The 15824-nt window shown below is 41.5% G+C and overlaps 1 protein-coding gene across 4 annotated transcripts in view; it reads right to left on the reverse strand.

Annotated features, from left to right (window-relative positions):
* Positions 1–492: 492 nt before the first annotated feature.
* The window catches only part of nav2a (neuron navigator 2a), a 566581-nt gene continuing 551249 nt past the window's right edge, over positions 493–15824 (reverse strand). For all 4 annotated transcript variants that reach the window (XM_059652190.1, XM_059652189.1, XM_059652188.1 and 1 more), the window contains 6 exons: positions 13719–13873; positions 10949–11020; positions 9698–9894; positions 6416–6534; positions 5655–5858; positions 493–3012 (listed from right to left, as the gene is read on the reverse strand). In XM_059652190.1, the coding sequence (XP_059508173.1) occupies positions 2887–3012; positions 5655–5858; positions 6416–6534; positions 9698–9894; positions 10949–11020; positions 13719–13873 (873 nt within the window). In that variant the 3' untranslated portion in view covers positions 493–2886. The remainder of the gene's footprint in view (positions 3013–5654; positions 5859–6415; positions 6535–9697; positions 9895–10948; positions 11021–13718; positions 13874–15824) is intronic.

Consider the following 15824-nt stretch of genomic DNA (forward strand, 5'->3'; position numbering starts at 1 on the left):
GTCACTGAGGTGATCCAACCAAACCATGGCCCCTACCCTCTCCCCGTAACCCCGCATTTATCATAGCTAATCCACCTGGCTTGCACATTCCTGGACACTACAGATAATTTAGCAGAAACCCACACTCGCACAGAGGAGAATTTGCAAATGACACAGACAGTCAACTTGGGTCACGAGCACTGTGAGGGAGCAGTGCTAACCACTGAGCCACCGTGCAGTCGAGAGTCTGTCAGCTCACTTGCAATTTCTGTAACTCACGACCTACGTGTTTGTGCCCACCTTTCTTTGATAAAGCCAGCTATTTTTGTTGCCTTATACATCCTAATTTTACAAACAGTAACTGACTGTTTGAGCCTTCTGTGGAGATCAAACGACAAACAGAGACGGAAAGCAAGCGAGAGGATGGGGCTCTTGAATTTGTCAGCTGTTTTCTCCCACCTTCACTCATTTTCATACATAGATTGACAGAAAAAGATAAAAAGTGGCAGGAGGTTGAATAAATAAGCATTCATTTTATTGAATCAGGAATAATTTAAGACTGGTACAATACTAAATTTGTTCCCCAAATGAGGCATAGTCTTGCACAGGCCGTATTGAATCCAATGGGCAACGAGACTTGATTCAAATGGGATGACACAGCATACAGTACACAAAATACTCATTTCCTAGTGTTTTAAAAATGGCTAGAAAATTCATCAAAATGCATCACTGTAATCAATTATTTACAATTTATGTTACAATGAAAAAATGTACATCATATTAAACACATTTAAAACAACTGTTCCACTTAAGTCACTAAATTCTACAAATAGTTTTCTATTGAACAACCATGTGAAAAGTTATCACAAGTAACAAACATGTGTTTGGTACGATAATCATTACCATGATCAGCATTTCATCATTAAACAAAATTCCCCAAAATTTACAGTAAACACCACCTCGAAGTCAAGCCAAAGCCATATACAAGTCTCCTTCAGCCTGTACAATGGTTGGCAGTTTTGAAAAAAGAAAGAACTTTTTTTTGGCTTCCGTTAAGAATCAGCATGAACATTGCATAGCATCTTAAACTCAGAGAACCCTATTAAATAACTGGACACCATGATGTGAAAGGATGCAAAGAAAGACTTCTGGAAGCATTTTCAAAACAAAAGTACAAATTTGAAGAAAAAAATAGGTGAGTTCAGGAGCAGCTTGGTGGAACGCAGCCTTGCACTCCAACAACCCACTCTGCGCTGAACCATTTCTATCACAGTTTCAACGTTACAACTGAGAGATTGTGACCAAGGTACCGTAACAATAGGATTATGGCAGCATAAAGAAACCCATTGAGGTATAGGGGAACACATTGATCAGCCAAAGTGTATGAACAACAGATTTTGTGTTAATACATCACATAAAAAGCAGGGTACAACAGCACAGCACAACAAGCACTCCAATTATAACCTATTACTCAGTCACTGGATGATTTCAATATTTATACACCATTATCTTTGTAATGTCCATCAAGAATTATTTTTTGCAGCGATAGTATCGTCTTTCGTACACAAAGTCCAAATTTGCAGTTAGAGTTCCACCGTAGGATGATTCACTGTCACGGTACAAATGCTATAAAGTTCCAGACTGGTTATGAACCAAGAAATCATTGACTTTCCTCCTTATTTGTCTTGCTTCTAACAAATAACTTGCTTGTCATTTGAACCAACACTGATTCTATAAAAACAAAAACTTGGCTCTTTTAATATTTTGAGATGAAATTCCAGCCCTGTCTTCAGAAACAATACAAAATCAACGGCAAAAGAAAATGCATCACGAAAATCAGTATCAAGAGAGAACGAGAGTAAGGCATCATTTATTTCCAGCACCAGACATAAAAAAAGGCTTTCCTGGATTTGGCTGAAGGTTTGCGTTTCTTCGCTGAGGTACAGCTCAATCCAGCTTTTCTTTTTGTGTTTTTGCAAAGACAAAGTGCAATTCCAGTGGAGGTGTTATGAGTCCTGGTGAGGAGACAAGCCTTAGTAACAATCAAAATGTTTGTGCACGTGTTTTCAACAAGGAAAGGGAGAGCAGGAGAAAACAGTGACCTTCAGTATCGATTTCTGGCTCAACCATGGGTTCCAAAGTCACGGCCTTAGTAAGAGCCATGCTTCCTTTCAACAGTCAGCTATTGGTGAAGAGGCCTGAAAATGTTTTGCGGAGACCGTGGATGAAATGGAGACCAAACACACAGGGCTTAGCTTGTTTTCTTTTAACCCAGCCAACTGCAAAATAGCAACAAGGGGGTGGTCACAAAGCACCAAAAACCACATGCAGTTGACAGGGTCTGAACACTGAACACCCACAACAACACTCTCTGCCAACCCACCCCTACTCCTCGCTCTCCTTTATTGAAGGGAGTTGATTGAGATTTCCAGTGTTTGCTGACTGTTTGGTTGAGAGCAGCATTAGATACAATCTTACCAGGACAGTACATGGCACAATGACATTAGTTCCAGACCTTGTAAAATCAGGCTTTACTACTTCTGTATGCAGTGCTCAACATTTCTTCATTGGCTTAGCACTGATGCCTCCAGCAGTTAAGCGAAGGAATAGTGCAGTTTATGTTTATAAAACAAAACAGGGAGGGGAAAAAGCCCAAAATGTAGTCTCCCTTGGGTTACCTGCACCCACCAGGGTTTCAATATTTAACATTGAATTAAAGTGTCTCGTACTTGAAGACCCATTTCTCTTGTTATAACTGAGGCTTCTATCCAACAAAGTGAGCAACAAAGTCATTGATTGATCATTCCCTCTGTCTTTTTGAATCGAGTGTTTCAGTCCTCAAGTTGCATGGCAATATTCGGAGAATGTGGATGGAAATGGTAGCGTTATTTTGGCGGAACAAATTGATCAAAGTGTCGATTCAAGAGATGAATCTAGAATATCGTCATGATGGCTGTTGCTATTGGAATCGCTGTCGTAACTATGGGGACTGGAGCAATTTGCAGCTTCTTGCAGCCTCATTAACATATTCATCTGGAAAAGTAAAGAGAAATTGAACAGGTTCAGTACATTGGGTTCAGATTGAGAATGCATGTTCTCACAGCTTATGAACGAGAAAGAGAGGTACCCTTCTAGAATGGCAACAGTCAAAACTGCAGGGAATTCATTTGGCTACAAACTATTTCATTTACAGATATTTCTCATTCTTTAAGTCCTATATATGGAAGTCCTTATGTAATAGGTCTAAAGCAGTTTTAAAGGAATAAAGCTATTAGTTTTGAAATTATTCCCAGCTACAAAACTCTTTGTTCAGCCCGTTCTATTTTTATTTCACAGTGAGGCGAGCTTTCGTGGGAATTCCCTACTGCATGTGTTGGATGGTGTAACATTTTGGTTAAAACAAAAGTCAGCTGAAATATAATTATCAAGATAGAGGCCTAAATTTTGCATTGAGCGAACTCCAATCAGCAACACCTGCTGTTCATTTCAAATAAAACTACCACAGAGTGATCGCTCAAGCACCAATCTCCTCTTTTCTGGGACCAGTTTGAACTTGGCACTCTCCACAATGGAATTGTCTGCTCTGATGAACAAGGCAGGCAGCAGGGAGACTGACTGATCAACCAATTGGACTGAAGATTTCTCACGGACAGCAAAGCAGGAAGTATAGGGCAGGAAGAACATACTCAAACAATCAGAAAAGAAAGCAAAATAAAACACTTCCAATTAAGTGAAAAACTTAGATAACTTTAAAAATATTTTGTCTTTAAATGTATGTAACATTTAAACTATTTTGTTGAAGGAACGAAATTCCACTCATTAAAGATAGCTTCAAAATCAGAGATAACACAAGGTCGGGACCCTTCTTCAGAAATCTGTCAACTTTCCTGCTCCTCTGGTGCTACCTGGTCAGCTGTGTTCCTCCAGCTCCACGTTGTGTTATCTCTGACTCCAGCATCTGCAGTTCTTACTATCCCTTTAAAATAAGAGAGGCTGTTCATCAATAATTATTAGTTAGAATGCTGTTAAAAGCTCTGTTACTCCTGACTGAACAAAGCTTAAATTTCCTATTTTATTTTCCACAGCGAAAAGAACACGCAATTCGGGTCAGTTCATGCCAGATCGGTGATTTCAATGCAAGTTTTGAAAGTGGAACTGTAGCAGTACATTCTTGGAAGAGCAGACTGTGAGGATAGAATGCTCGGATTTCTGTATTGCTCAAGTGTTGAGACCAGAAGGTGTAGTCAGTTTTGCTCAGTAACACCAGCAAGTGCCGACATGATCATATATAAACTTAATACCTCATCTCACTCCCATAGCCAAGGGGCATGAGTTCGGAATGTACAGATTGTTGAACTCCAACTAATCCTTTCTCCTTTCCCACTGTTTGGTACATCGTGGAACATGACCCATTATTTCCTAATATACAAATCCTGGTGAGATGTAGTTCCTGGGGTTGCTACAAATTCTGAAGTGTAAGGACAGCCTTGCGAAATTAAATGAAAGAGAATAAGCTTGAGCCATCTACGGAAAAACAAGAGGATAAACACTGGGAGGCTAAAATCTTGGGGAATTGAACAAGAATGTTGGCCTTTATAGTGCGAGGACTAGAGTACAATGATGCAGACATTACGCAGCAATAGTACAAAACCCTGGTTAGATCGCACTTGGAATACTGTGAGCAGTTCCGGGCACCATAACTTAGGTAGAGTATATTGGCTTTGAAGAGAGTACACATAGGTTTACAAGAATGATACATAGACTTCAGGGGTTAAATTATGAGAAGAGATAAAACAATTTAGGCATATTTTCTCAAGAATTTTGAAGGTTAAGGGGTGATCTAGTTGAAGTCTTTAATTTATTAACATGAAAAGACAGGATAGATAAAACTTACGTATTTCCACTGTTTGAGGATTCTAGAACTAGCAGACACAGTCTGAGAATTAGGGCAAGACTGTTCAGGAAGATGTTAGGAAGCACTTCTACACAGAAAGAGTGGTAGATGTTTGTAACTCTCTTCCAAAATGGGCAGTGAATGTGCAATCAGTTGTTAATTTTAAATCTGAGACAAAGCTATTAAGGGATTTTGTGCCGAAGGCAGACTTATGGAATTAGGCCACAGATCAGCCATGATCTCACTGAATTGCAGAACAAGCTTGAGGGACTGAATGGCTTATTCTTTTTCCTATGTAACATCATAGAAATACCACAGACAATAGAATGCTCCCTTCTGAAGACCCACTTACAGACATCAATCAAAGGAGAAAATCTCAGAGCCAGCGGAGGAGAAATATGCTTATGGATGGATTAAACAAGCATTTTACCATTCCCGTACGGAATCAAAGATTCCTTCAAAATTGTTTATCAAAGAGGGAAGGCAATTCATTGCTGAATGCAAATGTATCTTAATATTCTCCTCCCCTTGAAACATTGAGCCTTGTATCTCAACAAAATGGCGAGAAAACAAAGTCACCTCATTGCCATAAAATCCCGATTTTAAATTAGTCCAGCTTTAGGATCTTTGAAGTTAAAAAAAATGGGAATAGGAAAAAGACAGGAAAGTAAAGTTGAGGATGATCAGATCAATTTCATTGGGCTGAATGTTCTACTTCTGCTCCTGCATCTTAGGGTGAGACGTTAGGGAAAATGAATTTTAAACAGCTTTGCCAACTCACAAGGGGGTCTCCTTCAGCATCGCTCTGTTGAGGTTGTTTACTTGAACCACCTTCTCGTGTCAGGATAAATCCATCAAAGCCTACATCTTCAGGCCTCAGCTGCAGGAGCGGGGGCCACTCATGGTGCTGGGGAGTGGCAGCCCATGGATACGTATCCATCACCCACTTTGCTGGATCCTCCCAAGGAACTCTTCTTCCATACAGCTACAGGAGAAAGCAGGTCGATTACAGTGCAAGGAAATCAGGGGAAGGGAGAGACAAAAACAAAATCCTTCTAAACACATTTTAACTGACTCTACATTGCCGACACCAAAATTACAAATGTAACTAAAACAAAAGAAATGAAATGGCTCCTTAAATAAGATTAATTCACTCTGAATGGTAAACTGTTACGAAGCTAAATTAGCAGACAGATGAAGTCAGCTGGAAACTATCTGATTTCCAGGGGGTGGTATCAGTTGACCTCCAGCCTGTGAAGAGTTAACTTCTGAAAGGATTTACAACGGAGAAATGGTTAATAAATGTGCTGGATGCCTGTATCTTACCCGTGAGCTGTAATCAATCCAATTTACTGGTACTGCTCTGATTTCCCCTTTCTTTCAACCACTACCCTTCAAAACCTGCTGGGTGAGTTGCCTGCTTTTTAACTGATACTTTTAATGAAAGGCTATTTTTCATTTACAGGGGATGTATTTAGTGATTCATGCAAGGTTCTACTGAGGATTTTGATTGACAAGAATTCAGCGATAGCTTTTACATACCTGCAGCCCTTCCCTGACTGCCTCCAGCAGGTAAGGGATGATGGAATAATTCCACAAGTCTGTAAACCATACTCTTGAACCATCAACATCCATTGGACAGGACAGGAATAGTCGAGGACCTTAATAATTAGAAATTAATTTCAATGGCTTAATAGGACTTCCTTTAATGAACTCCAAAAACTCCAATGAAAACATGCAACCAACTTGTAACATTGCCAAATAAAAGAGGAACATTGAGGAAGTCTGAAACAGAAACTGCCAGAGAAACTGAGCAGATCTGGCAGCACCTGTGTGAGTAGAAAGAGTATTAATGGTTCGGGCCTGGAGTCACATGTAAGCCAATGGCAGATTTCCTCCCTTGAAATAAGTGAGTGAACCAGATATCTTTCTATGACAGTGAGGATATTCAGTAGACCAGCTTTTCATTCCAGGTTTTTTTACTAATTAAATTGAAATTTGGTCATTTCCACGGGTCGACTCAAACCCATGTTACCATAGGAATGGCTGGGGTTCTGGATTGCTATTCCACTGAAATTACCACTGCATTCCAGAGCTAGAACGAGGCTGGAAATAAGGTAAAGGAGGCCGTTTGGCCCATCGTGTATGCACCAGCTCTCCAACTGAGCATTAGTGCCGCTGTCCTGCCTTTTTCACATACACTTGCACTTTGTATTTAAATATTCCTCCAATACCCTCTTCAATGTCTCAGTGAAGCTGCCTCCACAATGCACTGAAGACCCCAACCGGTAGATTAAAAAAAACTCACACATATTTAAAAAACAGAAGAAGTGCAGATGCTATGAATTAGAAACAAACATAGAAATTGCTGGAGAAGCTCAGTAGGTCTGGCAGCATCTGTGGAGAGGAATCAGAGTTCATGTTTCAGGTGGAGTCACCCTTCCTCTGGACGTTTCGGCCTCTGTTCTGAGGAAGGGTGACAAGACCTGAGACATTAATTCCATTTTCTCTCCACTGACGCTGCCAGACCTGCTGAGCTTTTTAAATTAATAAAATGTGAGGCTGGATGAACACAGCAGGCCCAGCAGCATCTCAGGAGCACAAAAGCTGACGTTTCGGGCCTAGACTCTTTTTAAATTTCTACTTTTGTGGTGCCCACCTTTGTTTCCTTTGCAAACTCCTGTTTGAGAACAAACGATAACTCAATGGGCACTCTTCAATCATTCACATATAATGCTGTCTAAAATTCGAGCTGGTTAAAGGGGGGCACTGGGATAATTTGACTGAAAGGTTGGTCCTGTGCTGAAACATCAACAAAGCAAGTCAAATACCTCCTGCACCTCCTGGGGCCCCTAATTTAAAGGCAGTCTTTCATTACCCATCGCCACTCATCAGTTTAAAACATGTACTGATGACTCAGGAACATGAAAACTAGCAGCAGAAGGCCATTCAGCCCCTCAAGCCTGCTCCTTCATTTAATACAGTCAGGGACGATCTCAGCTCGGCCTCAACTTCACTTTCCTGTGCACTCCTCATTGCCCTTTAAGCCTTTAAACACATTCTAATTAATACTATGTGGAACCCCTCCTAAAGCATACTCAATGCTTCAGCATCTGGCATATTCTAGAACCACACAGACTCACAACTCTTTGACAGCATTCTTATAATAATTATTACTCTATAACACAAATGCAAAGACCAATGCCCCTCAAACCACTATCATGCAAAATTCAGCTACTGGATTCCATTAGTTATTGAGATATAGGGATCTATACTGTGGCAAATGTTACAAATTTTGTAATACATTTACAAAATTGTAATTTTTACAAAATTTTGTAATTACAATTACAAAATAAAAATTACAATTCTTGTCTTTAATCATTAGAAATCTTTTACTTAATTCCTCCAGCATGCTGAAATGGTTTCAAAGTCGAGCAGAAATGACACTGTGAGAATCGGAACATGACTGTCAAGACTTGTATTAATGTGGCACTTGGAGAAACTGTTATTGAAGGCTATAGTTTTGAAAGGGTCAGTGTTGGAGACTTTATTAAGTTACATCCCAATCTGAAAGCACTATCGGCCCCTTCAACCCAGTACAGAATGGATCATTGGGTCCTTGTGATGCAGAGGTGGTGTCCCTAGTTCTGGACCAGGAGGCCTGTGTTTTAGTTCTGCCTGCTTCACAGTGATAGCCATAGCCCATTTGAACAGTTTGATCAAAAATATCCAAAGCGAGGTTGGCCACAGACTTCAACAGCAAGCATGAATGAATGGTGGGTCATTCTGCAGTACATACAATGGGCATGATTTTGTTGGGTGATTGAAATAATGGTATATATTCCAATAATAAGGCTGAATAGGCTTGTGTTGTTTTCTTTGAAGTGGGGGAGGGAGCGCTGAAGGGAACATGATTAGGGTGCCTGAGATAATGAGGGGCGCGGATAGGGTGGATAGGAAGCAGCATTTCTCCTTAGTTGAAGGGTCACTAATGAGGGGTCATGAGTTTAACAAGAAGGGCAGGAGATTTAATGGGTATTTGAGGAAAAACTTTTCTATCCAGAGGGTAGTGGGATCTGAAATGCACCACCTGGAATGGTAGTTGAGGCAGGAAACCACATGGCCCTTAAAATGGATGTGGTTGAGCACAGGAAATATCGTAACATTCAACGCCTGCGAAGTGATATGAGTGTAGATAGATCAGCATAGATTAGATCAGATTCCCTACAGTGTGGAAACAGGCTCTTCAGCCCACCAAGTCCACACTGCCCCTTGGAGCATCCCACCCAGACCCAACCCCACCCCCCTATAACCCACACACCCCTGAACACTACAGGCAATTTAGCATGGCCGATCCACCTAGCCTGCACATCTTTGGACTGTGGGAGGAAACCAGAGCACCCGGACGAAACCCACGTAGACACAGGGAGAATGTGCAAAGTCCATGCAGACAGTTACCCAAGGCTGGAATCGAACCCAGGTCCCTGGCGCTGTGAGACTGCAGTGCTACCTCAGAGCCACTGTGCTGCCCTGACTCAATGGGCCAAATGAGGTGCATAATTATTACTCTTTAACACAGATGCAAAGACCAATGCCCCTTCAATCACAATCATGCAAAATTCACCTACTGGATTCCACTAATTATTGAGATAGAGGGAATTATGCTACGGCAAATGATATCTTCTTGACTTTAATCATTAGAAATCTTTTACCTAAGACCTGATATTATTTTGGAAAATGCACAACAGTGCAACACGATGCTGATTCCCCCCCATATTACTGATAAATTATTGCATTGCTAATTCCTGTAATGCTGATAGTTACCAATGGTGACGTCAGATGAGCTGTGGGCTTCCAGGAATCTGTTCAAGTGGTGCCAGACCTTGGGAATCCAGTCAATGATCCGGACCAGTTCTGTGTTTCTTGTTCTGGTGCTGATCTCAGTTTCTATCAGTCTCCGGCGAAGATAGCGACCCAGAAAACCTTTCACTGGTTCAGTGTGGTTCGCACACAGAACCCACCTGCAATTTAAAAGAGAAAAGGATGAACTTCTTCAGAAGGTTCACAGACCTCTCTGGGTTTTCAATGGCAGACGTTGGGATTAACTAGTTAATTCCAAGTCCCTGAGCATCTGTTTCATGTAGTATTCTGCCTGGAAACAGATTCTAGTGAGGGTTTGGAACAGCACTTCATTGATGACAACCTCCCCTGACTCTCAAAAATCAGAAACAACCCATGAGGTGAGATGTCAAGGTAATTCTTTCCATGGACCATGCGTAATCAGCCCTATTGTTGGATCTACTTCACCATGGTTTCCTGACACTCTGCATAAAGAGTCACAGACTCTCCATGAAAAATGCCAGACTATCTCTATATCAATAGCATAATTAATTTCCTCACATAATTGCCCAGTTAATACACTGAACTGGTTTGTCAATGAAGTGGAGAGGAATATGTTTTGTGCTCCCACATCCTTGAAGTAATTAGTTTAACTTTTCCAATGAAGGAAACAAACGTGTTTTTTGCACATATGGAAGAGAAAGCAGCGCCAGTGCCAAACAAAAACAGAAGTTGCTGGAAAGGCTCAGCAGGTCTGGCAGCATCTGAGAAGAGAAATCAGAGTTAATGTTTCAGGTCCAGTGGCCCTTCCTCAGAAAGTGCAGAATGTCAGTTGCAGATGCTCAGTGTCAACTTTTGAATAATCTCATTGAAAATCTTGTGTGTGAGATTATTTCTGTGGACATGAGAGAGCACGTGCTTTCCTTGTACATTACAGACAATTGTTCGAGGATATTGATGAATTCTTCAAACTCTGCTTCTGTGTAAGTCCAAATAAGTTGTGACAACACAAATGCAGAAGATGCTGTGCCTATGTGACTGAATTGACTAATAAAGGAGTTAATCAGAATAAAAAGGGCACTTCTTGAAACCAAATGTAAGCCTTGAAAATCAAACGGAGCCCGAATAGAAAAACACTGTGTCCTGGTACTGGTGATATACCCTTAACGAAGAAAACACTTCAGAACCTTAGCGAAAATGATACGAAATCCAGTAAACAGCAGCTGCAGACAGTACCTGAAGTTATGATGAAGTTGAAGGTTAGGAGTGGAAGATGTAGCCTGGTTCATTGTGCCAATGATATAAGGGCTGGAAATTAAATTGTCAAATATTAGAAATTATCTCGAGAAATACAGACATAGAGTTATATAAGCATGAAAACAGGCCCTTCATCCATGCAAATCACATATGCTAAATAAATCCAGTCCCATTTGCCAGCATTTGGCCCATACCTCTCTAAACTCTTCCTATTCTTGTACCCATCCAGATGCCTTTTTAATATTGTAATCGTACCAGCCTCCACCACTTCCTTTGTCAGCTTATTCAATCCATGCATCACCCACTGTGTGAAAAAATTGCCCCTAATGTTCTTTTTGTATCTTTCCCCTCTCACCTCAAACCTGTGCCCCCACTACCCTGGGAAAAAGACCTTGGCTATTCACCCTATCCATGCCATTCATGATTTTATAAACAAGTCTCAGCCTCCGATGCTCCTGGTAAAATAGCCCAACTTTTTTCAGCCTCTTCCCTGTAGCTCAAACTCCCTCCAACTCTGGCAACATTTTGTAAATCTTTTCTGCACCCTTTCAAGTTTAACTACATCATTCTTATAGTAGGAAGACTAGAACTGAGTACAGTATTTCACAAGTGGCCTAACCAACATCCTTTACAATCACAACATGACATCTCGATACCTGTACTCAATGCATTGACCAATAAAGGCAAGCATGCCAAACTAGGAAGGAACCATGTTCCTTGCCAAACAAGTTCAAGGAACATGGAACCTGGACCCCCCAGGTCTCCTTGTTTGACAACGCTCCCAGGGCCCCACCAATTACTGTATAAGATCTGCCCTGGTCAACTGCCTGAGTTGATTATTAGTTGCATTTAATTGATAACTCTGGAGTAGGCAAAAAACATGCATCAGTTAAAGTGACCTTGACTTTGCAGTAAAAAAACTCAATTGATTAAATGCTCTCAGGGGAAGGAAACCTACTGTTCTCACGAGGACTGGTCTGTCAGTGCGACCCATCCCACAGCAATAGGGGTTGTCTCTTAGCTGTCTCCTGAAATGGAGAAGCAATTCATTGCCCTGTTTCAAACAGCTGAAACTTTCACCATCAGGGCAAGAGTGAGCTCCAAACAAACGAGGTCCCTCAGCTGGGCATAAAATTTCCCACAGCACTACCTGAAAACTAAGCAATTAATTTCTCTGGTATCCAAATGTTTGTGGGTTCCTTCTTATATGTTGATTTACTGTTGTGTTTCTGGGCAACAGTGACTATGCTTAGAAAGTACTTTTTGTGTGTGAAGCACTTTAAGGCATTAAGACATCACTGAAAGGCACTATTAAATTTCTTTCTGTTGTTACATGACAACTTCTGAAGTGTTCAAGAGCTCCAGAATGTTTCATGAAATTTTACTATTTTTGAAGAAGTATCAGGGAAGACTGATAACGGTAGTGTTATGGATGTTGTTGACATGAGCTTCAGTGACAGAAAAGGGTAATGATCAATGGACATTTTTGTGACTAAAGATTGTTTTCCAGTGGAACTCAGTGTTGGATCCCTTGCTGTTTGTACTAAAGAACATTAAACAGGACATTTTTGTGACTAAAGATTGTTTTCCAGTGGAACTCAGTGTTGGATCCCTTGCTGTTTGTACTAAAGAACATTAAACAGGACATAAAGGAACAGGCCCTTCATGTCTGGCAACCATGATGCTGTTCTAAACTAATCCCATCTGCCTGCACATGATCAATATCCCTCTCTTTCCTGTCTGTTCTGTGTGTGTCTAAATGCCTCTTAAATCCGCTACATTAATGACTTTGATGTAAAAGTGAGGGGCATGAATTTGACACTTGCAGATGATAAGGATTGACTGAGCAGTTCACAGTGAAGTCAACTGCAGAATGGCATCAGTTATTTGGTTAAATGGGCAGAAAAGTGGCAAATGGGATTCAATGCGAGGCAAGATACGGTTTTGCATTTGATGAGGGCAAACAAAGCAAAGAAATACATAATAAACAGGAGGGTATTGTGAGGGGCAGAGGAAGTGACAGCTTGCAGTGCATATCCACAGGTCCTTGAGGTGGCAGGCTCTATAGGGAAGATGGCAAGGAAGGCATATGGGATACTTTCTTTCATTGAGTGGGGTATTGAATACAAAAGTGGGGATATAATATATAATATATAGGCACAGCTGGAGTTTCATGAACAGTTCTAGTCACCACATTACAGGCAGAACGTAACTGCTCTAGAGGAATTACAAACAGATTAACACCAATGTTACCAGGGCTTGAAATTTGTAGCTAAGAGGTAAGACTGGATAGGTTACAGTTGTTCCATTGGACCAAAGAAGGCTGAGGACTGCGGTTTCATAAAATTAAGAGGGCCTTGACCACAGTGGGCAATGAAATCCTGTTTACCCGCATTTCAGAGTTCAATTGCCAGGGGGATGAGATTTAAGATGGGAAGATTAAAGGGAACATGAGGAAACCATTCATCAAGAGGGTGATGACTGTCTGGCATTTATTTGTGCACATTTTGGTGGTGAGACAGAAACACATCGCACTGAAATCTGTGCTAGCAAGATCAGTATTACGTGAGATGCGTTGCTGACATTCAGTGGCTAGCCATGAACATGCAAGCAAAGTACTAGAATGCTGCTACACAGTGATATTTTACTGCAGCAAGCATCATTGCATGCAGCTCAATAAGAGAAAACAGGGGCATACTAAAGATTTTCAAACTACTCAGACCCAAGGTTAAAAACAAAAGACTATTACCATTTATGGTACTTGCAGTTCAAAAGGCCATTGAAGATCTCTCCCAGGGAGCTAACATGATGCAAATTGTCCAGGATGATCACACTTGGCATGTCCACTGCATTGGTCTCGCTGTTGCACTGATCTGCAAGGTTTGAAAGATACTGCCGCAGCTCCTGAGAAACAAGAATGGCTTGTGTTAATCTGCAAGCTCAAACATTCTCATACAGCGTGACTGATCATTGGTGACTGCAAGACAAGAACAGACTTGATTCTCGAAGATTGTAGGAACTGCAGATGCTGGACAATCTGAGATAACACGGTGTGAAGCTGGATGAACACAGCAGGCCAAGCAGCATCAGAGAAACAGGAAGGCTGATGTTTCGGATTGAGACCCTTCTTCAGAAAAATGAACTTGATTCTCTTTGTCTTTTCAACAGTTATGTCAATTGGAAAATGTATTACTTTCTTCAAAGTGAACTAAGAAATCCACAATTAATGATGAGCACATTGATGAATGATTGAAAATCATAAGATCTTATAAACGGTATGATCCTTTGGGGCTAGAGAAGCTGTCCAATACACAGGATGCCTTTGAACTGTATGGCTTCCTGGTGCTCATTCTATCAAAAGGATAGTGGCATTAGTGTACCGACAGAGAAGGAAGGAATAGGAGAGCTGAGGGAGTCAGATCTATCAGGAGGGATTGAGCAAGTTGAAGTTTTCTTCTTGGGCATGCATAAAGCCTGCAGGGTGGCTTGATAAAGTTCTGTAAAATTATTAAATGGTTTGATAAGATAGTTTTAGACAAGATGCTTATACTTTGGAAGGGTTAAAGTCACTAAGCAATCCAAATTATCCAGATGGAGGTGGGATGAGGTTAGTAGGTAGGAGATGGAGGTGCAGCTTGGGGTGGGAGGAAGGGATGGGTGAGAGGAAGAACAGGTTAGGGAGGCAGAGACAGGCTGGACTGGTTTTGGGATGCAGTGGGTGGAGGGGAAGAGCTGGGCTGGTGTATCCCACAACCAGCCCAGTTCGTCCCCTCCCCCCACTGCACCACACAACCAGCCCAGCTCTTCCCCTCCACCCACTGCATCCCAAAACCAGTCCAGCCTGTCTCTGCCTCCCTAACGTGTTCTTCCTCTCACCCATCCCTTCCTCCCACCCCAAGCCGCACCTCCATTTCCTACCTACTAACCTCATCCCACCTCCTTGGCCTGTCCGTCTTCCCTGGACTGACCTATCCCCTCTCTACCTCCCCACCTATACACTCCTCTCCACCTATCTTCTTTTCTCTCCATCTTCGGTCCGCCTCCCCCTCTCTCCCTATTTATTCCAGAACCCTCACCCCATCCCCCTCTCTGATGAAGGGTCTAGGCCCGAAACGTCAGCTTTTGTGCTCCTGAGATGCTGCTGGGCCTGCTGTGTTCATCCAGCCTCACATTTTACTATCTTGGATTCTCTAGCATCTGCAGTTCCCATTATCACGTATCCAAATAGAGGTTAGAATGTGGAGCTCACTACCATAGAGAGGAGTTGAAGCCAATTACACAGATCCCTTTACAGGTTTGCATGATTAGCAAATGAAGGAGAAAGAAGCAGAAAGATACGTGAACAGAATTAAGTGGTGGCAGAAGGCTGGAGTGGAACACAAACGTTAGCCTTGATCTGTTTTGTTGATTGGGCTGTAAACTCTATCGTATCAACTATATCTATTACATTGTCATTACATGAAACAACATACATGTTTTAGACAAAATACAAACAGGGAGTGCAGCAGAAACTCAGCATGTCTGGCAGCATTTGTGCAGAGAGAAACAGCGTTAATGTATAACTCTTTGTCAGAACTTTGGAGAAATTCTCCATGCCAATGAAGCAGTAGCCTGGCAGGATGGATCACTCGATTCCTGTAGAACCCGTCCATTTTCCACACCAATCAGAAAATAATCAAGCAACCCAATCAGTTAGATTAGTTAACAAAGATAGAGAACGCTGAAGAAACAGAACTAACATTTTGTGCCCAGTATGAAGAACTATATATCTCAACTCCAGCACAAAGTCAGTACATTATAGAGATAGAAACGATGGTGTCTGGAGAAGTCATATCAGGTTGGAAAGGGTCTAGGC

The sequence above is a fragment of the Stegostoma tigrinum genome, chromosome 17 (assembly GCF_030684315.1).
Source record: "Stegostoma tigrinum isolate sSteTig4 chromosome 17, sSteTig4.hap1, whole genome shotgun sequence".
Lineage (NCBI taxonomy): Eukaryota > Metazoa > Chordata > Chondrichthyes > Orectolobiformes > Stegostomatidae > Stegostoma > Stegostoma tigrinum.